General features: G+C 43.3%; 1 protein-coding gene across 2 annotated transcripts in view; it reads right to left on the bottom strand.

Moving 5' to 3' along the window:
• The window catches only part of GRM2 (glutamate metabotropic receptor 2), a 110,747-nt gene that overhangs the window by 20,611 nt on the left and 62,230 nt on the right, over positions 1-27,906 (bottom strand). The window contains exons 2-4 of one of the 2 annotated variants that reach the window (XM_048490815.1): positions 7,809-7,851; positions 2,786-3,623; positions 403-1,469 (exon numbers count right to left, since the gene is read on the bottom strand). In XM_048490815.1, the coding sequence (XP_048346772.1) occupies positions 403-1,469; positions 2,786-3,623; positions 7,809-7,851 (1,948 nt within the window). The remainder of the gene's footprint in view (positions 1-402; positions 1,470-2,785; positions 3,624-7,808; positions 7,852-27,906) is intronic. The other variant, XM_048490814.1, reaches the window with a different exon arrangement.

The following is a 27,906-nucleotide window of genomic DNA, read 5'->3' on the forward strand; positions in this document are numbered from 1 at the left end:
TCCCTGCCAGTGACAGAGAACATTTTGTGCGTATTTGCCTAAAAGTAAAGTCATACAGTATTCAATGAAGCTTTTTCACAGGTGAATGTGCATAGGATTTCCTCCTTCACATACCAAATAAGGAGGTGGGACTTCTAATCAGGATGAAAGAATAATTAACGTAGCTAAGTGATGCTACAACAGCAGAAATTGAGGACATATTTGTGCTATCATTCTGTGACTTTTATATTCTTTACTCACTGCAAGCCACAATAGCTATTTCCAAAACAACACTTAAACATATTAAACTTTATAGGTTCCTGATGCCTGCACTTTAATCATCCTATGAAAACTGTAAGATTTTGGTCTTCTAGCAGACCACTAAGTTTTGGTTCCATTCATTCACACAGTAGGATAACTTACCCGGTAATCACTGGAAGTGACGTAGAAGATGGGCAAGAATGCCAACCAGATGATACATGTGGTATACATGGTGAACCCAATGAACTTAGCCTCATTAAAATTTTCAGGACATTTCCTGGTTTTGAAGGCATAGACTGTACACAAGACGATCAAGAGGACATTGTAGGTGAGTGAAATTAGCATACTTGAGTCTCGGTTGTTGCACCTGAGGATGACAATGTACCTTTTGTCAGATTCTGTCTCCTTCCGTGTTCCTGGAGTTTCCACCATTAGCCAAATGATGACAATGATTAACTGGCAGGAAATAAGAGCCAGGCAGATAACCACTTGTGATGTGGGACTTATAAACCGTGGGCGCTGCACACCCTCCTTCACCCCACTGAAGATCCGAGCAATGCGGTTTGTCTTGGTCAACAGAGCAGAGTAGCAGACAGCAAAAGAGGTACCGAGGCCCAACCGCCGCAAGGTGCAGACCACAGTGGAGGGCTTGGCAATGAAGATGAACGTCATGCTGTAGCACATTAACACTCCCGAGAGAAGGATGTAGCAAAGTTCACGACCAGAGGCTTTCACAATGGGAGTGTCATTATTTTTAACAAAGACCCCAAAAACAAACAGTGTGGAGATGAAACCTAGGCAAGAAATGGTGACTGGTCCAATAGCCCAGACATCTTTCCAGCGGATGTATTCTTGGGGTAGCTCATAACATCCATTTAATGTCTCATTAGGCCAGTACCCAAGACCACAGTCCCTGCAAGATAATTCATCCAGAAGATATTCATAAGGCTGGCAAGGAATGCATATCCAGCAGCACATGTCCCCTGGTTGCATGCTCTTCATTTCATTCTTCTTGCAGGGGTCACTGCACTGGGAAACAGGAATTGAGGTCTTTACCCATGGGATGAGGGAGGTGTTTAGGGTGAGCCCTTCTGCCCAGTAACCCACTTTCTGATAGCGATACCTCCCATTAACTTTGTGGTAGTTGAAGATGTTGTAACGGCCAATCCCGTCCCCGCAGTGGTCAAATCGAACAGTGCTTTTGGTGTCTAATGGTGGTCGGAATGGAGCTGTGGAATAGGAAAATCTAATGCAAATTATAGAACAAACTAAATTGTTACAAAACTGGCTTTCCACATTTAATTGAATCCTACTCTGCATGCACCTGTCACTCTTCTTCTTAGGGAATGTCTGCAAAGAATTAACTACACAGAGACTTTAAAATTTATCTGCTTTTGTTAGCACTGACCAAAATGTTTCACTAACACAAATATTCCAGCCGAAAATGTGGTTTCGGTAGAATGCATTTTTAAAAAACCAATATTTGATTTTTTAAAAATTCAAAATAAATATTAGGTCAACATTTGTAAAAATGAATGAAAGGCAAATGAGACAGACATGAAAGTGCCTAATTCTTTCTCTCCTTTTTGAAATTAACTACAGGAAAAGATGAAAATTTCATGTCTGGCCCAGCTACATGTTGGATGTAGCAATGTCTAACGTGCAAAGGAATTATATGAGATGGGAAAACTATTGTTGATCCTCTGAAGATGCCAGCCACATATGCAGGCGAAATTATATGAGATGGGAAAACGATTATATAAGAAATATATGAGATGGGAAAACTATTGTTGATCCTCTGAAGATGCCAGCCACAGATGCAGGCGAAACGTCAGGAGAGAATGCTGCTAGAACACGGCCATACAGCCCGGAAACCACACAGCACCCAAGATTGTTGTATTTCTCCAGGAACTGGTCCTTCTGGTCTTAAAGGCTGGGGTCAATCCATGAAAAGTCATGATAGCACTAATGGTGACATCCAGAACCTAGATTCTGTCCTGCACAGGCACACATTCACATTTGGCTTACCCAGAGGACAATTTAACCTTCCCAGTGAAACACTATAACATTTGCAGCATAATCCTAGACAATCCTCAGACCCTACTAATGCTCATTGACTTCAGTAGACTTAAAAGGATGAAACTGGGTTCAGAATTGCACTCTTAATTATTTTAAGTAGTGGGCTGATGAATAAAACTTAATCATTTAAAATATTGGGCTGATAAATAACAGGTTGGAGGTAAAAAGATATGAAATCACCTCTGAAACTGGGACCTGAATATCACCTTGGGCTCCAGAGTAAATGTGCCTGAAAATCCTCATCCATAGTATATAGCTGGGATGAGATTTAGATGTGTTCAGGTTAGAGGCCATAAAACCCCTTTCCTGCTTCAAATGGGTCCTTCTTACAACTGCATAATCTTTACAAGTGGAAAGCAAATTATGACCTCACTGCCTGCTATGGAATTAGGCTCAATTTTGCTTTCCCCTGCTGTTACTTTCCTATATACCAAGTCCTTGTTTTCCACAGCAAAAATTGGCTTACCATCAAATGTAACATTGAGCATGAATTCCTTGTAGAACTTTTTGCCATTCACTGGCTTCATGGAATCACAGAGCTTGGTGGCATTAGGACATAGTGCCTGGTACATGTTATGAAGAGCATGGGCCATAGCATAGACTGCATTGACTACAAACATGATCTTGGATTCCTGCTCAAATTTGCTGGTCTTCAGGGAATGGTGACTGCAGTTTTGGTTGTGAAAGCTGCATTGGAATTTATGTTCCCAGAACTCCCGGAACCAGGGATTCCTACTGTTGTTGTAAGGGTCAAGGTTCCGAAAGTACACAGCAAATTCCTGTACTGGGTAGGATGCCAGTTCAATAGTGATTGCTCCTTCAGCTATGGACTCGCTCCCAGCCACCACACTCTCCAGGGCACCCCAGCCATCACTAGCCACCCATGTAAAGGACACATTGATCCTATGGGCAGCTGCCAACAGCTCCCGCGCATCTTCACTTCGGGTGAACAATACCACCACCCTAGCACTGGGCTTCTGCAGCAGCGCCTTGATCACTCCATCAAAAGTGTTCTTGTGCATGGAGCGTCCCACTTTCTCTGAGGTGGCAATGCAAATGTTGCGGGCTCGAGCTTGTTGCTCAAAAGCTTCAATGCCTGTTTCACCGTAGTCACCTTCTGAGGCTACTGTGGAAACATAGGTCCAGTTGAAGAAGCGTAGGATCTCAGACATAGCCTTGGCCTGGAAGAAGTCTGGGGGTACCGTGCGAGCGAAGTAATCGTAGCGAGATTTGTCACTGAGTTTGGCACTGGTGGAGGCATAGCTGATCTGGGGGATCTGGAATAGCCGCAAGAGGTTAGCCACCTGAGGAAAGAAAAGACACTGGATCAGCAACAGAGCAGCAGCAACATGGTACAGAGAAGAAGAGGTAAGGGAGACTGTTCTGTCTTGTGTATTATTCCCCCACCCCAACTTTTCTTCCAAGTGCCTCAGGGCAACACTGTTGTTCTCCTCCCCTCCATTTTATCCTCACATCAAATCTGTGAGGTAGATTAATCCAAGTGTGAGTGACAAGCTAAATTCACTCAATGGGTTTCATGAGTGTGGATATTGTAATCCATCGCTCCCCTGTTCCATGCACTGAACTACACTGGCTCTCTGTTCTGACTACCATGAAGTTGGGAATGTTATCATTTAAATGCAATATCCTAGGAAAACTTCTTAGAATCATAGCATTGGAAGAGATCGTAAGGACTATCAAGTTCAGCCCCCTGCAATGCAGGAACACACAATCAAAGCACTCCTGACATATGATCATCCAGCCTCTGTTTAAAAACCTCCAAAGAAGGAGAACCCACCACACTCCGGGGCAGTGAATTCCACTGTCGAACAGCCCTGACACTCAGAAAGCTCTCCCAAATATTTAGGGGGAATTTCTTTACCCAGTGACGTATTGACCCGGTGACATGACATGGGGTACCCAATGTCCCTAGGCGCATGCCATCTGGTCACGTGGGGGGCACAAAATTTGCCCCCCTGTGACCAGTGAGTATTTCCCCGGTGCTTCCAACCGTGCCCTCCGCTCATGCCACTGCCGCCGCCACCACGGCGCCTCCAGCAGCTGTCATTTCGCTCCTTTCCGAGCTGCTCGGAGCAGAGGGAGATGGCAAGGGGGCTGCTGGAGCTCCAGCAGCAGCCGTTTCCCTCCGTTCTGAGTTGCTCTTCCCTCCGAGCAGCTCAGAAAGGAGGGAAACTGGGCAGCCCCTCTCTCCTGCCTACAAGCGGGACGTGAGTTTCCCTCATGCCTGGCTTCTAGGCAATGAAGAGGGGCTGGGGCACAACTCGCGAGTAAGTGGGGCCCTGCAGGGGGGGGCACCCAGAGGGGTTTTTTTGTTTCTGGGACACCATTTGGCTCCAGTACACTTGCACCTTGAATCCATTATTCCGTGTCCTCGTCTTTGAGGCAGCAGAAAACAAGCTTGCTCCCTCTTCAACATTATGGCCCTTCAGATATTTAAACATGGGCTCATTCCGCACATGCAGAGTAATGCACTTTCAAACTGCTTTCAGTGCTCTTTGAAGCTGTGCGTAATAGCAAAATCCACTTGCAAACAGTTGTGAAAGTGGTTTGAAAACACATTATTTTGCGTGTGCGGAAGGGGCCATGGCTATCATATTCCTCATTAACCTTTGCTTCCCCAGGCTAAACATCCCCAGCTCCCTAAGTCTCTCTTTGTAGGGCATGAATTCCAGACCTTTTACCATTTTGGTTGCCTTCCTCCTCCTCTTGTTCATCTCACATTAAGAATGAAGAGTGCCAGTAATGAAACTGCCCTTCTCTAAATCCTAACTGACACAATTCTGTTTTAAGGTTTGATTCAGATTAAACCATGGTTAGGAAACTTCACTATAGTTTTGCTTTGACAATCCTTAGTTTGCAGTGATTAATTGGAATTAGAAATCATGGTTTAAGCAGTCGGGGAAATCTTCATTTATAAATATCTTAATGGACGTGCCAGTATTAGGGCTATTGCTCTGTCTTTAGAGGCAGCTGCACCATGGAACTGCACCATGAATTTACAAAGCTAAGGGCTGAGAGGCTGGGAAATGAACACAGACAAAGACTGGAATCTATTTCACTGTTTATTGTATGTATTTTCCTTACAGTATTTTTCTACTTTTTGTAATTCCATTTCTGCCCTATTAATGACATATCCTGTCTTACATTGCATTGTCTTACACTGTGTAATCCACCTTCAGTCTCAGTCGGGAAGGTGGGTTATAAATAAAGTAAATGAAAGAATAAACTTATGGTTTTCCTGTTGTGCACCTAGAAACTTAGACAATGGCTTGGACTCTGAACTACAGTTAGCACAAATCATGGTCAGAATTGAGCCTAAATTCTAAACAAAAACTCACCGACCACAAGTCTTTAAACATATCTTGCTTAATGAGAAATTGGAGAAAAACTGAGAAAGACATAGGACGGAGCTTTACTCCCTACTGGCTTTGAGTAAACTGTCAACTGAACCGTCAGCAGACACTTTTCAAAAAGATATTGTGATTTAAGAACTAGAGAAAAAATTTAAGCTGTCCAGTTTAGAAGAATACCCAGTGCTCTGAGATGCAGTTGTCAAGTTTTAAAAGCACACATTGAGTGGCATTCTGGCAATCTAATATTAAAAACATATGATTGAGGTCCTTTGCTGTTGAAAGTGAATTCTTAATTGGATGTGTAATCCATTTCACTTTCTCATAAAGGAAATTAGGTTAACAAATAGCACGGCTGGCATCAATTGGCCTTGCCTGAGTGAATGGTTTACACAGCACATTAATGCAACGCTGAAGTTCCAGTGATATACATCGTATTGTCTGAAAGAAAATATCTGGACATTTTGGGTGGGTTGTCACTGTGCAAAAATGAATTTTGTTTTGAAGAGGAGCATGCTTTCCTATTTCAACTTGCTATGCACTAAAAGTGCAGATAAAAATCCTTTGTGGTATTAACATTCAGTGGAGTCAGTTTTGTGTCCTTAAATTGGCTCATTTAAAAAAATGTGTTTTTTAAAAAAAATTGAAGGATGGGGTGGATTGATGCAAAGCTGCAGTGCTTGACATTATATAGTTGAACAGTAATTCAACTCTTGGTATGCATTAAAAATATGAAAGGCTGATTGTGTGAAAGGCAATTAAGGTACCATCTTGGAATTATGAACAATCCTTTCCTTTAACATATGACACACGGGCAGTAAAGAAAATGCCCTTGATATGTAGGCGTCTACAAAGCAGCTGATTTAGACACCATAAATCTAAGCAAGATACAACAGGCTATTGCCTGAGGTGTGAATGACCTACATTATCTTCACAGGCCAACCAAATTAACCCCACACAGAGATGAACAAGGTATTTAATGGAGGCTATTATTACAGGCTTCTTGCAGTCTCATTCAAACAGCTATGAACTCAGGCACTTGGATGGCATTTTGGGACATTTTTGCTGCTTTTCTAACACCTTAAATCCTGGGGTTTAACCCAAGTCAAACGAACAGGCCCTTTGCTGCTGACCTCTGTTGGAGGGAGATTGCACTTTCAAAATGGCAGACAAAAGCTAGTTACCTCATAAAAATTCTGACATTATGCCAATGTATCTTTTGACCTATATCTGATTTTATAACTGCAAAGGATCCTCAAGTATTTAGCTAGACTAAATTATACTAAACTTCTGTCATGGACAAACAAACCAAGATTTATTTTGTGTTGAACTCTCTGGGCCACATTGGGCACTTGTTTCAAGTTACAGACTCTTTGCCAGTGGAAGCAATTCTCGGTTTTTCTGTCTAGGTTTGTAAAATCCTCTTGCTTGGTAAATAGACGAGCCTCAAGACTGATTGGCATAAACAGTCACATTTCTAATCCCAACTGCACATGCATAAATGTAAATGTATGCATGAGGCATCCCGTGGGCTATCTTCCTGGCTATTTGCACACATAATTGGCACAAATGTCCTTAACATTTGCAGGAATTGTCCAAAGAAAGCATGTTGTCTAAAACAAACCAAATATTGATAGAAATCTGACAACCCAATTAGAATGCCAGTTAAGTAGTCAGTTTGAATTTTCATTATGGCAAGGACACAAAGGGAGGCTTTTCCCTCTCCCATCCCCAATTGTTTTTCAGTTATTCCTCAGAAGCACAAATATGCATATTTATTGTGAAATCTTCTTTCACATTTAATCATGAATTCAGCTAAGAACAGGCTTTCAAACTTTGCTGTGACTCATTCTCATCCAGAAAAATCTTCTCATATCCTTTAATGATACCTGAAATATAGCCCATGATCTAAGGAATTCTATAAAAATGCCTAGCAAATTCACACCCACCACTCCAATTCCAGGCTACATGCAGCATATCAACAATGTGAACTGCAGGTTTCTAGGTACTTAATACCCTCCCCATTTTGATGGCAGAGATGGGACGCAAAACTGGCAAGGGGTTATCCACCATTTAGTGGGCACCATTTAGTGGGCTGTGTCCAGCTCGGCTCCGTACCTCAAGCTGGGTTGCACTGATGAAGGAATTAAGTCGGATGGTCCTGTAATATATAAGTGATCAGGCATGAATACCATGTATGAGCACCAGCTAAAGCTACAGTATTTATGAATAATTTTGACTGATGGTACATTCTCATCTCATTCCAGATTGGATATGTGATTCAGAAATTAACAAATGAAAATCTGAACTGAATCTGCTCTTATCTTTAGTCAATTGTGTCTCAGCAGATCATTTAATTGACAGGAATGTCTTCCAACCAGAATACATAGCATGTAGAGACACAGAATAGAAACACAAAGCAGGAAGGGACCTGAAGGATCCTCTAGTCCCGTTGTGGCGAACCTTTGGCACTCCAGATGTTATGGACTACAATTCCCATCAGCCCCTTCCAGCATGGCCAATTGGCCATGCTGGCAGGGGCTGATGGGAATTGTAGTCCATAACATCTGGAGTGCCAAAGGTTCGCCACCACTGCGTCTAGTCCAACCAACCCCCTGCACAATGCATGAAATTCACAAGTACCTCCCCTCCCCCCTCTCCCCAAATGACCCCTGTTCTGTGCCCAGAGGAAGGCAAAAACCCTCAAGGATCCCTGGCCATTCTGGCCTGGAGGAAAATGACTTCCTGACCCCAAAGTGGCAAAGTGATAAAGCTCCGTATTCGGCCTCTGCTGTGGAGGTAGCAATTGTGTTTTGCTTTCTGGAGTGCCAACAGATGGGGTTGTCACTGTATTTGATCAGATAACCACTAACAGATTTTCTATCTGCTTCCTCAGCAAATGGACTATCTACCCATACAGTGAGTTCATTGCTGTTATCACTGTTGGATATGAGCAGACCATAGTTTGCTGTACCTTTAAGATACTGAATGACACGTTACAGATTCCTGCTGCAAAGGTTCTGCCTGATTGTTGTTTACATTCAGAACACTTTCATTTTCTAGAAAAGTAGGTGTAAGTAGGTATTTGATCTTAAATGGGGAAAGGTTTCATTAGAGTCAAGTTCTGAACTTCCATTAACCTGCAAAGAGTCAGACCCCTACCCATTGTTGTCAACTGGGCAGGAAACAGCGTTTTATTTTGGGTTTTGTTTTTGTTTAACTTTGAGGTAAGTTCCCAGACAAGCAAAGAGCAAGGCTGTTTACCCCTCTATTTTTTTTTAAGATAAGGCCCTCAGATGTCTATTCAGTTTACAGTTTGCTAATTTGAGCAAGAACACTTCCCAATTGAACTGCTTTGTAAGGAATAACTTAATCCCAAAGTTTTTTAAAAAGTTCAGACCATAAGTATAAAGGAACTGCAACTTAACACAACATGAACTGAGAGAGATGAAGAAGAAAGAAGTGTAGCATAATGAGGATTGGGGGTCCCTGTAGAACAGGGAGGGGAAAGGAAGGCTTCCCAGAAAGAAAGAGCAAACAGAAAGCCATAAACATGTCAAAGCAAATCTGGAAAGGCAGGGATGATTAGAGTTGCCGGAGATCAGAGGAAATGGCGATGTATAATCCTCATGATTTAACAACAGCTTGATCTGCAGGAATCTGCCATAAAGTTTTTCATTGCATGAAAATGCAGAATATGAAGGCAGGTACAGGAGTCTTTCCCGGGGGAAAAGAAGATGGGAACACTTTAACGTTCAGGATGTTGGGCTTTTCATGTTTCCCTTGCAATCTGGTGCCTGTTGTGAAAGTTTTCAGTGCAGTAGTGACAATCTTTAATGTAAATATAATTGGAAAAAAATCTGTATCCCCCTGAAAATTGAGGCTTGATGTTTCAGTTCAGGTATCTAATATTCAGTCTACTAAGCAGATGATCTATTGACTCTCCCATCTATTCCTCCCCCCACAAAACTGGTCTTATATAACTTACTTGATTTGAAGAACTCCCACCTATCCAGTGTACATTATTAAAAAGTTTTTAAAGTTTTATTTCAGTATACAAAACAAACATAAACAAACATACCATTAGGGACAGTACTGCAATGGCACAGCTGAGCCACTTCCTAAGCAGGTAGTTGCGCTATCACGAAAGCTGCCTCTCCAGGCACTCCCACTCATTGGCTGCTCACATGAATGATACCATCAGTGGGATAGGCTGGGTGGGGACCAGCTTTGCTATCTGGTTCGGGGGGGGGGGGCAGAGCTGACCAGGGACACAGGTATAGATTTTTTATGGGGTGGGTTCAGGGGCGGGACATCAGAGCATCACCATTCTCTTCCTGGGGGTTTCCTCCTTCCCCATGTACTAGTCCACCCAGGTCCCTGACTCTGCCCCTGCAACTCCAAAAGTGGAGCCAGGCCCACAGCGGCCAGCCAGTGACTGTTGTGACCATCACTAGGGATGGAGGGTGGCTACCCCAATGGTAAGGGCTCCTCCCTGAGTGTTGGCACTGGATTTCCAGTGCTACCCTTCCACTCTCCTAGCAGCTACCCAACCTTACTGAGAAGTTGACATATTGGTCCATTTTGCACAGGACAAAAAGGACATCTGTGAGACATCTTAAAAAGAGGTGACTGCCTCTTTTCACTCCGCACATCCAAAATAAGACATCCAGGGAATGTTTTAGAAAGAGGCAGTCTCTAATGTGCCTTCCCAACAGCAAAGGCATCAGAGGGGGGAAAAGGCTGTTTCCTGACTGACCGTTTTGCTCTCTGGCCAGTTTCTCCCTCAATTTGCGCCTGACATTTTGTGTGCAGCTGAAAAGGATTCTCCCTGCTGCCATTTGCTGAAGGTTGTCCCAGGACATTTGTTCTGCAGGCTCTGATCCTGGGTGCCTTTTCAACCCCAAAAGTACATAGTTTCACTCAGCTGGTCCTGCCAATTCCAACCATATACACTATTCCTATTTTCAAAAATAAAATTCCATGAACTATCTCCATAGCTACACAGACACAAATATGAGAATCTTAGCTGCTCTGAAGACTTGTCTACCTCCCATTGAGAAGCACTGGGTGGACCTGCCCTCCGCAGACTGACAACTTTTCTGTGCAGTTGAAAGGACTCAAGGAGCTGACTAATATCACCCCTGACTCTGGCCAAGCCCCCTTTGGTGCCAGCTCAGAGGCCTTTGCCCGGGCCAAAGATCTGCACTGGGGATGTACCACAGCATGGCTGTGCCAGTGGCCCTCCACTGTATTCCTGTGCTGTTCTCCAGTTCTGGCGCAAGTACCCTGGTGCTGGCATAAATGTCCTTATGCTGGTGCAAGTGGCATTAACATCAGCACTGGAGTAAAACCACTTCCACAGATTTTTGCCCCACCCCCGATTGCACTGTTGGACTTTAAAAAGCAATTTTTTAAAAAAATGGAACCCTTTTTGAAAAACATCCAATTTTTGAAAGTAAATAAACCACTCTTCTAACTTCTTTCTTCTTCATTAAGTTATCAATGATATTTATACAAGTTCCAAAGATGTTTATAAAGCCCAAAAATATGTTTAGTTTTAAACAAACTATTGAGATGAATAGAGAAAAGTCTGTCAATATTTATTTGCTTATTCTTCTTTAAAACATCTCAAATCTTAAATCATGAAATAAAATATTTTGTAATCCCAGTAAAGATATAACTTCTTTTTTTTAAAAAAAAACACTGTTTGTATCCTTGAAAATATCATCTCTAATTGAAAAACGTAAAACAAAAGAGATGTCCAGTGTTAGCAACCTGCCTGAATATGTCTCCACAATATTTTGAGATTTCTCGTCTTCAGACTTAATTCAGGTTAGTCATTAATCTTGCCAAAATTAAGTGGCGGATTATTTCTACTCTTGTAAATTAGATCTAATTAGTCTCTTCGTAAAACCAGAAACATGAAGGTCAAAACACAGTTTAATGTTACTCAAAGTTATTTTCTCACTGGCATTCTCCCACAACCATCTCAGTGTTTTCAAACTTTCAGGGAACAGAGGAATCCTTTCCACACAATTTTTATGGTAGCTCTTCTAATAATATAGAAGGGCACTAGGGTTATTTTCAACCCTGCCTTGTAATTAATGTCCTTGATGTAGAAAAAGCACGAAAGCACATAATAAATACACTTTCAGTTACCTGCCATTTTTACCCCGACCCCCCCCCCCGCACAATCCAGTGAACATGTGAACCACTTATTATACTTTGCTTTTCTATTCAAACTTTTAGGTGTCTATTTTTCTGCAGATTGTCATTTTCATTATATGTTTTTAACAAATCAATAAAATTACTGGTTAAAAAAAACTTGGTGCAAAGAAACGCAAAGCCATCAGCTCTAGTACAGTAAAGATTGTTCAAAACAAGCTGTAATGACAAGGCCGGGGTTCTCTCTCTAGAGCATTAATGACCAATGCCTGAAATAGGTTGATCTTGGTCATAATTTTTCCGTGTCATTATTTCCCTTGTGGTCTAAAATCATTCTCCTGGTTGTTATGAAGCTATATTTTATAGATTAATGGTGTGCTTTTATTCTTTAGAAACTATGTGGAAATAAACCCTTGCCTCACAGGGGTGCAGTGTAACAACACATGTCCTTCCACTGCAGCGAATGATGTGAGAAGGAATGCTTGGCTGTGCTGAAGCATGGCCAGTATGAAGAATTCCCTGACCAGTCTTTGAGGCATTTAAAGGCCAGATCCTGCTAGGCTTCTGGTGATGGAGAAGCTTTAAAACTACAAACTCTCTCTTGCTGAGTGGATTTACATGACTGAACCTCTGTATGTTCTTTGCTCTGTTTGAGCTCCTTCCAATAATCCTGGTAGAAAGGGGGGGCTATATCTTGTTTACAGAAGGCATTTGCTGAGTAAAAGCACTGAGACTGAGCTGCGGATTAGAGTTCCATCTCGTGAGTACTAAACAAACTCCGGTTCACCCAGGCACCGGCATTTGTACATCATGGGGAACCAGAGTTTGTTTCAAAGCAGGAATTCTTGATTGAAGGGAGAGTGAAGGATGGAGGAGTCGGCACAGGCACAGTAACACCTTGCGTTCATTGCAGTGTCCCAACTTAGCTGGGTTTGTTGTGAATCCTAAATGCAATATTGTAGGTCTGCCAGCTGTGGGTTGGGAAATACCCGGAGATTTTCGGGATGGAGTCTTGGGAGTATGACCTCAGCAGGGTATAATGCCATGCAGTCCAGCCTCCAAAGCAGCTATTTTCTTCAGGGAAACTGAACTTTGTAGTCTGGAGATCAGTTGTAATGGTGGGAGAGTTCCAGGCCTCATCAGGAGGTTGGCAATCCTAGTGGATCAGCCTACTATAAAATTTATTGGAGGGTCACTGACAGTGGCAGAGGTATAAGGGGGCGGGGGGGATGCAGTGCACTGGGCGCGCGCTGGTGGGGGTGGAAAATTGCCCCCGGCCCCACCCCCTTTTAGTTCCTCTCTCCTGCCCCTTTGTTTTTCTCTCTTCCCACCAGGAAATTCCTTTCTCCTGCAGCCTGGTACGAACTACGCTTCCCAGGAGACCTTGCTCCTGGGAAGCGTAGTTCTCACCAGGCTGCAGGAGAGAGGAACTAAGGTAAGTGGGAAGGGGTGGGGGGTGGGGCCATGGGGGTTGCCATGGGGGCCAGGCCATGTGCCATTTTGCCTCGGCCCCCATTTTACACCCCTACATCTCTGGTCACTGTTGACAAAAAGCAAGCTGAGCCAAGCCTCTCTAGAACCCCAGTGGGTGTGGCACTGGGCATTTGCTCCTCCGACATTGCTGTTGGATGGGCATGAGTGAATCAGCCCCCTGGCTGCTCCTACTGCCACTGGAGCTCAGTTTATCATTTTGACTTCCCAGCCACTCCCTGTAATGTAACCTACATGATCCTAATGCAACCAACCACTGTTGTGTCAGTGGAAGGAGTCATGCATTAGCTTACAAAAGTGTTCTAGGGAAAATTTCATTATCTGCATAGAACAGATCCAGCCACAGCCTAATGTATGTCACATATCACCCCAAGTGTTTTAGAAAACTCTGATGTTTCTCTGTTTGGCTTTGGCTCTTTGGTTTGCCGCTGTGTTTTGTCTGCATCTTTAGCTCACTCTGCAGTCCAGCAATCATGTGTCCATAGTAAAGTTTTTTTAAACAAAATACTGATAAGATTTAGACTGTCAGCCACCTCTTTGTATCAACATGTTACCAGCTACATATCACTCCACAAATTATTCTGTTCAACGATATAAAGCATGATAGAAATAATGTGAATTTGTGAAATGCTGCCAGAAGGTACTGGCAAAAGCAAGTCCTTCCCTCTGCAAACTAATTGCCAGTGGGCATTTTAAAAAAAGTTTAGCACAGGGGTCTGCAATCTGCGGCTCTCCAGATGTTCATGGACTACAATTCCCATCAGCCCCTGCCAGCATGCCCTGGTTTAGCATATCGCATTAATATGTAAAATCACAGTACGTAAATCTATTTGATTGAGAGTAGGGCAAACTATGCTTGTTTGTTTATAAACAAGGCAGCAGTTTGTTGCATTTAGAAACAGAGCCACATTCATATCAGAAGCAGCATGAAGGGGATTGTTGCCATTTTCTCGACAACAACCTTTGTGCTTTTCACAGATCCTCACAAGTTTCCCCAAATACAGATGCCATGAGGGGGGAAGCTTCACCTGTTGCCTTTCTGTCTGCTGGACAGCTGTTAAGGGCACAGAAGTCCTGCCAGAAAGGAAGAACTGATTAGCACAGACGTTAAAAGAATGGCCAGCAGTTAAAATGTGAAGAGAAACGGATGGTACCACTGCAATCCACAGCTCCGATTGTCCACTCATTCCAGATGCTCTGCAGTAATGCTCATTATCTTCAAAGGAGAAAAATCCTCACTAATGAGCTTGTTAAAAATAAAGACTACAAAAGAGGCAGGCTAGAGAAAGGCCCTGCAATCCAATAGGCTCTTCCAAGTAGAGAGCCAGAACACACTTCACAGCTCAGGATGTGTCAAAACCTTGCTGCATAATTAACATGCACAAAAACATTTTAAGCAGAAAATTACATTCCATAACAGCAATAAGGCACCAGGGACTGCAAATTACTTTTCAATGGCTCCCCACAGGCCATGTCAAGGGCATTTGACCTTAAGTCTCATGTTTAACCACACGTGTAGTGGGAAATGGGAACAATCTTTCGCACCTGTCAGGCCTTATCTCTGAATTATTAGTGCGATGTTGTCAGTTAAAAAGCCCACACAGGGCAGTTTTTAAAAAATCCAAATAAAACTCAACGCCATTTTAATTCCATGGTAATAATGCAACTATGCTTATATTGTTAAAGGACCATTGTTTGTTTAACCACCGTAATTACAATTGAGGTAGATAGTTTCAGTAACAGCTGGTAGAACAAAGTGAACTCTTTTGTTCAAATGTAAAATGATCTGTTCAGGTAAAGCAAGTTATGAAATAGGATTTGTTTAGCAAGAAGAATTTTCTCTCTTTTCATCATTAGCAGCTATTATTTTGGGCAAAGCTCTAATCAGATGACTGAGTACCTTGGCAGGAGGCAGAGGCCACCAGTCACATCACACCAGGGGGCACTTTTTGGAAAACAGAGGCCTGTACTTTGAGATTATTTATGATAATTAAACTAATTCTTGTTTCAGTCTTGTGGGCACTAAGATTCTGGAAGATCTATTAATGGATCTCCCCAGTGTTCTTTAAAGGGCAGTAGTAATTTGGGGCTGTGACATCACAGGGAGAAATGGCTTCGCTTCCCCGGCATGGTTTTGTGGATCAATACCAATCCTTCTGTCTTTGGCTGGTAGTAGACCAAGAAGGAAAAATGATAGGATCTCACTCTTTGTTCATCTTTTCCCCCTTCCAAGTCTAATAACAGCACAATGGAGATCAATTTAATGGTTAAATTGCATGAGGAGGAAGTTCAATTCTTTCCCGCCTACTGCAGCTCTAATCTGAATTAGAGCCCAATATGGTTTTGTGTGTGTGTATGTGTGGTAAGTGCCACCAAGTCAGTTCTGACTTACAGAAACCATGTGAATGAATAACCTCCAAATATCCTATCATTAACTGCCTTACTGAGGTTTTGCAGACTGAAGGCTGGGGCTTCCTTGACAAAATCAAGCCATCTTGTGTTGGGTCTTCTCCTTTTCCTGCTGCCTTCAACTTTTCCAAGCATTATTATCTTTTCCAATAATTGTTGTCCTTTCATGATGTGACCAAACCATGGCAGCCTCAGATTACTCATTTTAGTTTCTAGAGAAAGTTAATGCTTGATTTGATCTAGAACCTACTGATTTGTCTTTTTAAGCTTCGCTACTGGTTGATGGTATCCATAAAATTCTCCTCCAACACTACGGCTCATTCCGCACATGCAGAATAATGCACTTTCAACCTGCTTTCAGTGCTCTTTGGAGCTGTGCGGAATAGCAAAATCCACTTGCAAACAGTTGTGAAAGTGGTTTGAAAACACATTATTTTGCGTGTGCTGAAGGGCCTACAGTTCAAACAAATCAACTTTCTTCCTGTCGAAGTTTCACATCCATACATAGTAATAAGAAATACTGTTGCATGAATTATCTTGGTCTTGGTCTCCAGTGACATATCCCTATACTTAATGATCTTTTCCAGGTTCTTCATGGCTGCCTTTCTCAGTATTCTTCTGATTTTATGGTTGTAGTCTCCCTTTTGGTTGATGATCAAGCCAAAGAATAGAAATCTTCACCAATTTCAATTTCCTGATTGTCAGCCTTAAAGTTGAGTAATTCTCCAGTAATCTTTGTCTTCTTGATGTTCAGTTATAATAACCCTGCTTTGGCACTTTCTGCTTTAACCTTCAGCAGTGGTTGCTTCAAGTCTTCATTGTTTTCAGTCATAATAAGGTGTCATCAGCATATCTCAAACTGTCAATGTTCCTTTCACCAATTTTTACTCCACCTTCATCTAAAACTAATTCAGTTTTCCTTATGATATGTTCTGTATATACATTGACAATATGTCTCCTATTTCCATTTAAAACCCACTGTGGAAATCTGTTCATGGATCTTCCAAAGTCATTGTTTTAATCTACCACTTTGAAGTTCAGACATGCTTCCTATTCAAAAAAATAGCTTTCAAATCTAACCAGGCTCCTCAGAGATAACTTTCTTTACTGACAGCAATTTTGGTGTGTTTATGAGACCTAAAGGCTAAGTGTTCCATTTCTGATATGTATTAAAAACCAGACAGTTATCTCTGCTGTAATGTCTCCATATCACACTGCTCACCTACAGAACATCAGAACTTGAAGTAAATGCATCATGGGATTTGACTGTGACATATTCTCATAATGCAAAGTAACTGCAGCATAGGAATTTTGTTAGTCGGAAAAGCCATTTTCTGTGCATTTGTCCTCAAAGGCCTGTTCTGCATGGAATACCTGCCTCTGGGTCTTTGCTGTGCAGTGGAGTTGTTGTGGGATCTCCTTGTGTTTCTTTGTTTACACCTGAGGAAGCACTCCACTGCTAATGCGCAGCTTGCTTGCTGAAGTCTCCATGGCCTCTGCAGCTTTTCCTGGTTCTCTTAACTTGGCCTATCAACTCACTCTGGATTTGTTAAAGCCCTTCAAATTGCTGTTATATTGATATTGTAGCCCCTTTCCAAAAATAACTCCCCCTCCCCCAATGAAAGAGGCAAAGCAATTCCCTGGCTCACACCCTACTGCAGGGGTGTAACGAGGCAGCCCTGGGCAAACTGTAGCCCTGGGCAAAACCTGAGTTGGATGCCCCCCCATGGGCGGTCACTCCACCATGACCAAAAATTTTTTTTGCTCCAGGACATTGGTGCCTGCAGGGGGTGCATTTTTAGACATATCAGCACCACAATTTCAGCATATCATCAAGAGACTGTCCTTATGCTACTCCCCAGGTTTGGTGAGGTTTGGTTCAAGGAGTCCAAAGTTATGGACTCCCAAAGGGGGTGCCCCATCCCCCATTGTTTCCAATGGGAGCTAATAGGAGATGGGGGCTACAGTTTTGAGGGTCCATAACTTTGGCCCCCCTGAACCAAACTGCACCAAACCTTGGGGGTGCCATAATCTCCAGATGATGTCCTGAAATTTTGGTGCCAGTACATCCAAAAATGCACCCCCTGCAGGAACATCCTAGAAATTTGCCCAAGAATCTTTGTTCTGCTTTGAGTTTTCTGCATTGCTGTCAATGGGGGTTGCAGGTTGTGGGGGGCACATTTCTGAAGTCACAATCTCAAAACTTTCAGGGTCTCATCAGGAGACTTCCCTAATGATACCCCCCAAGTTTGGTGCAGTTTGGTTCAGGGGGGCCAAAGTTATGGACCCTCAAACTGTAGCCCCCATCTCCTATTAGCTCCCATTGGAAACAATGGGAGATAGGGGAACCCCCTTTGGGAGTCCATAACTTTGGACTCCCTGAACCAAACCTCACCAAACATGGGGGGTAGCATAAGGACAGTCTCCTGATGATACGCTGAAATTTTGGTGCCGCTAGCCTAAAAACTGCGCCTCCTGCAGGCCAAAAATGGAAAACCACTAAAATACCCAAAAACGAACCCAGCATTTTGATGCCCCCCACAAGGTGATGCCCTGGGCAGCTGCCCACCTTGCCCAATGGGCATTACGCCAGTGCCCTACTGAAGAAGGGGAAACTGTCCTATAACTGTTATTATCTCTCTCTCTCTCCCACTCCCCCCTACCACACAAACATATTTCCTGCTTCTGCTGCCATGGGAGGAGAGAGAGGCTTGTCATCTCAATATTCCTCATTATTTTTATATTCCTATATTTGATCTATTCTCACATCTGCACCCTGATATCCCTGTAGTGGATGGGCAAGGGGATTCACACCATCCCTGGAAAAGAGAGGGGGCTGAGTACACAGGAACATTGGATGCATGGAGAGACCAAGCACTATCTGTTATCATTACATCAAGGTATTGATTCAATATATCGATATGAGAATTTAGAGGTGTATTTTGACTACATGGCATGTAGCTGAGTTTCTTTTCTTTGACTTCCATTTGCAGGCTACCCAAAGATACCAGCAAGAAGAGTAGGAAGCAGGAAGAAGTTGGCAACATGGAAGAGAGGGTGAGGGGGAAGGTGTGGACAGTAGTGGAAGTGTGTGGGAAGAGTGAAGCTAGGTAGACTGGCTGTGAGTGGAGGGAAGATGTCCAGGGCAAAGCTGTGCTCACTGGCAAGTCTGCCTCACTCTTATGATGAAGCAAATTAAAGTTATGCTAGAAATGGTGTTGCTTGCTACGGAGAGAACAGAAAGTGAAAGTGGGACTCAAGGAAATTCATCTGTACAAGAAATCTTGCCGTGATGAATATTTGCCCCAGCAGCGCAACAGATACCTTATGCATAATCAGCCAAAGTGTTCTAGTCACTAGAAATTCCTGTGGCCAGTGGCAGAACTGGATAGTGCAGTTTTGAGATATAATTTTATATGATAGGCTCAAGTGGGCTGTAATTCCCACAAATGATCTTTTTGGCTCCAGATGATTGCATTTCATCCCAAATCTTCTCTACTTAGGACTTTTCTGCATAGGGTTTTCTTGTTGGTTCTGCCCCCACAATGCTCCAGTTTATCCCCTGATTTCCTCATGCATTTTTGTGTCTTTAGTTTTCACTTTGAGTTTTTTTATCCATCCCATCCTATCCCCATCCCTGATTTTGTGAGACCACTTTTACCCCAATGTTTTCTGGAAGCTGATTTGAACCATCTTTTCCTTCATGAGTAATATTTCTGTTGGCTTCCTTTGTCCTGTCCATTCCTACCCACCAGCCCACTCTTCAGCCCCATGGCACAGAGTGCTAAGCTGCACTACTGCAGTCAAAGCTCTACCATGGCCTCAGTTCAAACCTAACAGAAGTTGGTTTCAGGTAGCCAGCTGAAGGTTGACTCAGTATTCCATCCTTCCGAGATTGGTAAAATGAGTACCCAGCTTGCTGAGGGGAAAGTATAGATCCGTGGTGGCGAACCTTTGGCACTCCAAAGGGTTTTGTAGTCCATGGGGATTGTAGTCCATACCATCTGGAGTGCCAAAGGTTCGCCACCACTGGTATAGATGATTGGGGAAGAAGTCTGCCTAGTAAACATTCTGATGTGATGTCACCCCATAGGTCAATAATGGTCCTGCTCCTGCAGTTTTATGTGCCATAGTGTTGCTATTTAAGAAGAAGAAGAGTTTGGATTTATATCCCCCCCTTTCTCTCCTGTAGGAGACTCAAAGGGGCTTACAACCTCCTTGCCCTTCCCCACTCACAACAAACACCCTGTGAGGTGGGTGGGGCTGAGAGAGCTCCGAAAAGCTGTGACTAGCCCAAGGTCACCCAGCTGGCATGCGTGGGAGTGCACAGGCTAATCTGAATTCCTCAGATAAGCCTCCACAGCTCAAGCGGCAGAGCAGGGAATCAAACCTGTTTCCCCCAGATTAGAATGCACCTGCTCTTAACCACTATGCCACTGCTGCTCCTTAAGAAACACATGTAGTGTCTTTGTATACTGTAAATCACAGGAGAAGTTTGCCATGAATTTGTTAGAGAACAATATTCAGCCATGTGTGCCATTAAGGCATGAAGAAGAAAGGAATGGCTTACATGCTACTGGCAGATGCAATCACTTGTTTGGATGAACATCTGTCCAAAGCTATTAAGGTTTTGCTTGCATCTTGCCTCCCTACTCTGCCTCTGCTGCCTCACCATTGATTAGGAAGCCTACTCCAGAAGGAATAAACCTCAGTCCATTTCCATGGCACATGCACACACAGCAGTGACTCCTCTCCAGTCCAGCCAATTAGCAACAACAAAGAACAGACACATCCTTAACTAGACCAGTGTTAATGGTGGTCAGCATCTGAATGGAGGTGTCAGCAAATTCATTATGACATCAGAGCATACAACCACAGTCAGCGCTTCTGTCCTAAGAGCACTTCAGCAGCAGGAAGTCAAACATCACCTTTCCTTAAAATATGTGCCTTTCCTGAATGAAAGTCCACTATGGGGTTATGCTCATGTTGTGTAAGTAAAATTTACACTTTTAAGAAGAGTTACCCCAATCTAAACCCACTGATTAATGCAGCATATCAAACTTATTTGCAGATTGTATAGTAGTATGATAGCAGTTCATTGTGGAAATTACATACTTAAAAATAGACCCTATTCTGCTTAGTTGTCAAAAGAGGGCAGGCAGAAGATTTTTCTGAAGAAAGAACAGATGGAAAGAGGGTCAGGATTGTGGCAGCAAACCCCACCCTGATCCCCATACTTTGGTTGGCTCTTTGTCCCCAGAACTTATGTACATATATAGGCAGGTACACTCTATCCACGTGATTTGGTGTCCTGTAAAATGTGGGGTATAAGCCCAGCATAGAATTTGTCCATATGTAGGCTCTGTGCATACAGATTTGGTCAAGATATAAAAGCTTGGATTTGGGGGTGGTGAATACAAACACGCCTCCCAGCATGTTCAGTTCCACATCTTCATATTGTCTGAAAAGAGCTAGAACTACTTAGGAAAAAATCATGGGAATTTTGAAGGAACTACAGTAACAAGCACAAAGAACCCATGGCACATTTTTTTCAAGAAAAAAAAATCAGACCAGAGATGGAACAGCATTGCCCTGAACATGGCTAAGGGAAAAGTCAAGCACTGAATTGCTGGCAGGTTTTGCTTTGAATTTATTTCCACTAGGAAATATCTCTTATAGAACTTACTGAGAGGTTGAAAAGACAACAATGGCTGTTCTCTACTGTGTTCTTCCCCCAACTTCAATTGTTCTAGAAACACGTGTGCCTTTTCAGGCAACAAAAATAATAATCACTTGTGCTAGTTATTAATTATTATTCAGTGTGTCTTGCTTCTGACAAATCCCTGAATGTTTCCCACCAGAGACAGACAGAAATGAAAATTATAAGCTGATGGGCTTCTTATATGGTCAAGTATTCTTGTATTCTAACTGCAGAATTTCTAAGTATGTCAACATGAACTGTAATCAACTTTATACCTAATATAAATGGAATAATGGCTTCATAAAAATCAGAATCAGTGCACTGGACATAGGTGATGAATTTACACATTAGATCTTACCAAATAGTTTACTGTTAGGATTGCAGAGGGCATTCTGGGGTAAAGTTTGTCATATATGTTGGAATAAGCGACTTCTGCATGCCTGGACACTGGAGGGTGCTGTGTATCTCACTCTGTGTTGTTGCCTCTCTTGTTTGCCCTCCTTGTCTGGGCCAGGAGACCGCCCACTAACTTCCTTTCTTCCCCATGCTGGTTTCACTTCTGTCCTAGCCTTCAACCTGAGTGCATGGTCAATGGCTGCCTGCCATAGTGGGGCTTTCCCATTGAAGCAATCTCTCACTTGCACCCACGTGATGGCATGGTAGAGTGCCCACTTGTTCATAGGAAAAGTATTCCTTAGACTAGGGGTTCTTTCTATCTATCTACCTTTTTCCTGGAACAAAGCTGTGAACTGGAGATGCTTGAATAAATGTAAGTTTTACCTTTTACATTTTATCTCTTGAGAAGTTTCTATAAACTGCACTCACACACACTACTGGGCAGATCCATAATTCTAAACAAAATCTAACAATATATACATTGCATTGGGTTTGTCATATATATATATTGAGGTATGTTACCATCCATATTATGCTACATCCACTTTTAATGCATAACTGTTTTGTGGCAATCAGATGTAAAGTACATTGGAAAGCCCAGTTTGGTTTTTGTGCACTTCTGGGAACATCAGCTATTATCTTGCATCTACCTAAATGTATATGAGATGCTCTTTGTCAATTGCTGTCACTACCTCTGCATCCTTCTTTTGAGTGATTCTTTTGGCTAATCTGGGTATAGCCACAGTGTAATTAGAGTTGGAGCTCACAGAAGTCTAGTTAAAGAATGTTGGAATGCCGGAGCTCAGCTCCAACCAGAACACATGAATTAATCATGGGAAATGTCTTAGCCTATACAGAATACATTTCAGCCTTCACTGAGTAGCCAAAGCCTTCTCACATATATCTGGAATTGGGAGGTTTGAATTAAGGCTGTGCTTTCTAAGGCCGTTTCCGCACGGCCTCCCTGTCGCCTCCACGCCGGCGAGAATTCCGCCGGCGTGGAGGCGAAGGTCGTTCGCATGCACGCATGCGAGCGGCCGCAGCAGAGGCCGGCAAATGGCTCTTCTCCCTGGCCCGTCCCACTCACCTTGTCCCCGTCGTCGCCTGCTGGCCGTCGAAGCCCCGCCCACGCTGCCCTCCGACCTCCAGGGGTCGGAGGACAGTGTGGGCGGGGCTTCGACGGCCAGCAGGCGTAATTTACTGGGACAAGGTGAGTGGGACGGGCCAGGGAGACAGCGTGTTCCCGGCGGCGCTGGCTCGCGAACCTGTCAGTTGAAGACGCTTTCCCCCCAACAACAACCCTTTAAAGGGTTGTTGTTTAGGGCGGCCTGACGCCGCCCTGGGGGGGGGGAAGCGCAGTCAGGTTGGCGCTGCTGCGAACGGCGGCCTGGGGGCGGCGTTTTTACCGCCCCCAGGCCGTCGTTTTTGGCCCATGCGGAAAGGGCCTAAGCCAGTCTGAAATGCTGGAGCATTTTTTAGACTGCAAGAACGGAGTATACCTAATAGCGTCGTATAGGGTGGTCAATTGCTCTTCCAACTCTTACTAGCCTAATTATGTATATGACAGAATCACAGGGAAAGTCTTGTTATTTGTTAACGGCTTGAGAGTTCTTGTAGCATAGGCTCAGGTACCATTTGGGACATTTTAACCCTAAGCTCTGTACTTACCATTTTTTCCTCTTTTCCTTTGCAATGGGTGTCAAGTATCGAAGAAGTTATTCTGATGAGCCATTTGCTTACCCTGAACCTGTACCACCTCTGTACGAAGCAATTAAGGTACATACCAGGCTTGTATGCAGCCAGCAGTAAGGTGATCGAACTCAGTTATACGTCGTTCTCACTGTCCTTTGAACATTCTGTAACATTCATCTCTTTGTCAGGCAATGACTTTAAACTGTTTCACACACAAATGAATTAACCTGTGCAGAATGAGAGGTGATCATGTTTCTCCTTCTCAATTGTGTCAACAGTAGTGACAAATACACTCAGTACCCCCAGACACACAAGGTATTTAGGAATACATTCCCTCAGCTATCATGGGTGATTATTGATGATGCATTCATTTAATCAAACGTAGAGTAGATCCATACTATATCTCATGGTTCACTTTAAAAAAAAGACAAGCAAGCTCTGGTCACTATGTTTCCACCTCAGGAACATGACGAATGAGAGTCAGGATATGAGCATCCAGACAGGGATTCTACTGAAACCCTCTAATCAGGAAAGTGTAGGGTTATTCATGTTTGACTGGCTTTAATAGCTGAAATAGGTCAGCAATCAAAATGCCAATAAATCAGTCACTACATGTTACGGTTGTTGAAGACATCGAAATAGCAAACAAGGCAAAAGCAGGAATCTACCTCCATGCAGGATGTTCTGTTTCATAACATGAAACATCATAACATCAAAACATGAGGAGCAAAAACTACCAGACCATAGGAAAGGGCCATAGCTGGCTCACCAACAAAACCTGTTGAAAGGTGCTCCTGGCCACTCATTCCACTTGTTTATCCTTGGTTTGGCTGGATTAGTTTTAATATATTTGTTTATTTTAAGTTATTTACAGCCCACCTTTCTCACAGGTACTCAAGGTGGACGACACAAAGTTCACATTCAACAGAATGGGACATTCAATAACCAATGCATTAGGATTTCAGAAGTCTGGAAATATCAGAAAGAGGAGAAACATAGCATAACTATTACCTTAACACATAAAACAGGCCAAAATCACTATAGGATCCTAGTTAAAATAAGCTATGTGGAATAGTAATGACCACAGCCCTAATAATTTATCTATGTAAATTTTGCTTGTTTTGTCTGATTTGATTCCTTCTCTTGATGTTCTGTTTTATTTGCTGGTTATGCCAATAAAGGAATGATGACGACATCACTATCATGTTAAGATTCATGTAAATTTGTGAACCATTTTGTACAGGGCAACCTTGTTAAACCTCATTTCTTCAAGCACCTGTTTACAGTTTCCACAGTCCCCCTGGGATCTGGTGGAAATACAAGGTAGAGATGAGGGCTATCTACATACTTGTAGCAACACCAGAGGCCAGGGAGCCAAGCAGCACTTCTCCAGCAATTCACTCAGGAACTTATCTTTGGGGTAGGCCAAAGCCACCTTAAAGTGGTCCCAATCCCATAAGGCAGTCCCAAAGGATACTATGATCAATCATATCAAAAGCTCCTGAGAGGTCGAGAAGAATTAATAGGATTGCACTTCCCTTGTCCATTTGCTGGAGTAGTTCAACTGCCAGGATGACCAGTGCTGTTTCAGTCCCCAAACCAGGTCTGAAGCCAGACTGAAGCCCCAGGATCCAAACAATCTGCTTCATTCTGGGATCTCTGAGTGACGCTCCCCCTTGTTCAATCACCTTGCTTGAGAATGGTGCATTTGAGACTGCACAGGGCTTATCCAGCTCTCCTGGATTGCTCACTTCAAGACAGGGGTAACTACCCCCTCTCTCAAGGAGGGATTTACAGTGTGATGTACCAGTTAAGAGCAGTGGACTCTAATCTGGAAAACTAGTTGATTCTACATTCCTCCACATAGTGAACCTTAATATAGTGAACCAGGTTTGTTTCCCAACTCCTCCACATAAGCAGTGGACTCTAATCTGGTGCACCAAGTTTCTTTCCCCTCTCCTACACATGAAACCTGCTAGGTGACCTTAGGCTAGTCACAGTTTTCTCAGAACTCTCTTAGCTCCACCTACCTCACAAGGTGTCTGTTGTGGTGAGGGGAAGGGAAGGCCACTTTGAAACTTCTGAAAGGTAGAGAAAAGTAGGGTACAAAACCAACTCGTCTTCTTTTCTCCTGGACCCAGTCTACCAGCCTCTCCCTAGCTGGGGCCGGGGAGGTCATCCAAGCAGGAGGTATGCCTCAGACCTCCAAGAATCCTGTTCACATCCTCAGACTGAATAAGATGAAAGGTATCCCATACAACTATACAAGTCAGCACCCTGGGACCATCCAATCCTTTTACTGCTAGAGTAGAGTCCAGGGTGGAACAGATGTGGAAGATTTTATCTGCAAAGTGTGGAGCAAAGTCAGCACAGCAAACCACCAAGCAGTCTACCTCCTCCCCCAGGCCAGAATCCAATAGGCCCCTGACCATCTCAAAGAGTTCTGCAGGTCTACACTGTGTGGTTGCAACGAAGGCAAAGAAATATTATTTATTAATTAAAATGTAAGGCTGTAACCTAATTGTTCATCTCATATGGCAAGACTAGATCACTCCTATTTTTAATGCCCCACTGGTGTGCATTCATTACCTTGACCTTTATTGATACATCACTGGTTCTTTGATCTATCAGGAAAACACTGTTTGCTCTTTGGCTTATGTGATAGTGATAAGCAGTTTATTGTTTCCCATTTTATAGCTAAAAGTGACATCCCCCCCCCCCCCTTAACTTCTCTTCTAGGCTGCTGTCACTATCCAAGCCTGGTGGCGTGGTCAGCTAGTCCGGCGGACTTTGAGGCATGCTGTCATCTGTGTGTGGTGCATCCAGAAGTGGTGGGCCCGTGTTTTCCGCCAGCTTCAGGAAAAGCGAAGGATAAGGGCATTGGTGATGTACATTTGGCCTCAGAAGTCTGCTGTCCTCCTGCAGTCAGTATTTAAGATGTGGCTCAGACAAACCCAGTACAAGAAGTATCAGAAGGCAGCCCTAATCATCCAAAACAAATGGCGGTACTACGCCTACCTGAGAGAAGCCAGAAACTTTTCGAGCAAAAACCCAGCCTGTGAGGGTGTGAACTTGAACATTGAAATTATTGTTGGGTAAAAGAGACTTCATGCTAAAGGTAAAAAAGGCTGCCCCAGTCAATAAAATAAACACATTTTATAATTTCATTCCTCTTTCTCAAATGTGGCTTCCAGTTAACACATGGGGGTCAGGCAACAGCTCAAAGCAATAGGTGAAATAAGAGTCAACTGAGATTGCTCTGAGTCAGTCCTTGATACTTGTGCATCACAAAGGAGCGATTCACACTTAAACTTGTGAGTTGACCAAATACAGCTAAACATTTTTCTGCTCTGGATCTGGGTTAAACAGTATCCCCATGTGACGGATTAGTGTTTAAAATGGTTAATTTAAAAAGGTGCAGTTCAGTCAGAGCAGGAGCACCAAGAGTTAATCAGGGCTCCACCTGATTGGCGGAGAAGCAGTAGCCAGGAGCCACAGAGAGGGTGTGCTCGACTTATATAAAAAGCAGAGAGAGCCTGTTAGATAACAGCTTTACAGATTGGGGGATTGGGTGACACAGAGGTCGAGCCTAACACAAAGAGTGTGAGACACAGATCATGTCAGTCCTCAGATCCAGTCTAGAGCAGCGGTTCTCAACCTGTGGGTCGTGACCCCTTTGGGGGTCGAACGATCCTTCCCCAGGGGTCGCCTAAGACCATCGGAAAATGGTCTTTTTATATTTTATATATACCAATTTTATGGTTGGGGGTCACCACAACATGAGGAACTGTATTAAAGGGTCTCGGCATTAGGAAGGTTGAGAACCACTGGTTTAGAGGCAGAGAGAGCCCAGAGACAGAAGAAGAACGGCTAGGTGGCCAGTGTTCTCTAAGAAATCTCAGAACTGAGAGGAAAGATCCTTGTTTTCACCAGAGGCTAGATGGCCAGTTGTTGATGGAAGATAAGAGGGAAACTTATTTCACAGGAACACTTCTAAGACCACACAGAGGACTTGGCTATTGTCTCATTAGGAGTCCACACCTAGATACTGGGACCGGAGAGTTCATGAGGGTGTGTTAGCATAACTGGCAGAGTTAAGTGAGGGTTTTGGGAAACCCCAGAGCTTGCTCTGTTCCAAGCCAGTGTGAAACCCTTTGGAGTTAAGGGTGGGTGTTTTAGGAGAGTGTTCAGGACCATGTTGGAAAGATTTACCCTTAAAAGAGATACCTGTTTCAAGCTATAACTTGAAACTGAAAAGGCCATTTAACTGAAACTGCATTGTGTTGTTAACATCTAAGTAAAATCTGCCTAAAGAACAAGAAATGCTTAAAAACCTCGCTGTAACATCAAACTGAGAAG

Source organism: Sphaerodactylus townsendi, linkage group LG03 (genome assembly GCF_021028975.2).
Source record: "Sphaerodactylus townsendi isolate TG3544 linkage group LG03, MPM_Stown_v2.3, whole genome shotgun sequence".
In the NCBI taxonomy this organism is placed as follows: Eukaryota; Metazoa; Chordata; class Lepidosauria; order Squamata; family Sphaerodactylidae; genus Sphaerodactylus; species Sphaerodactylus townsendi.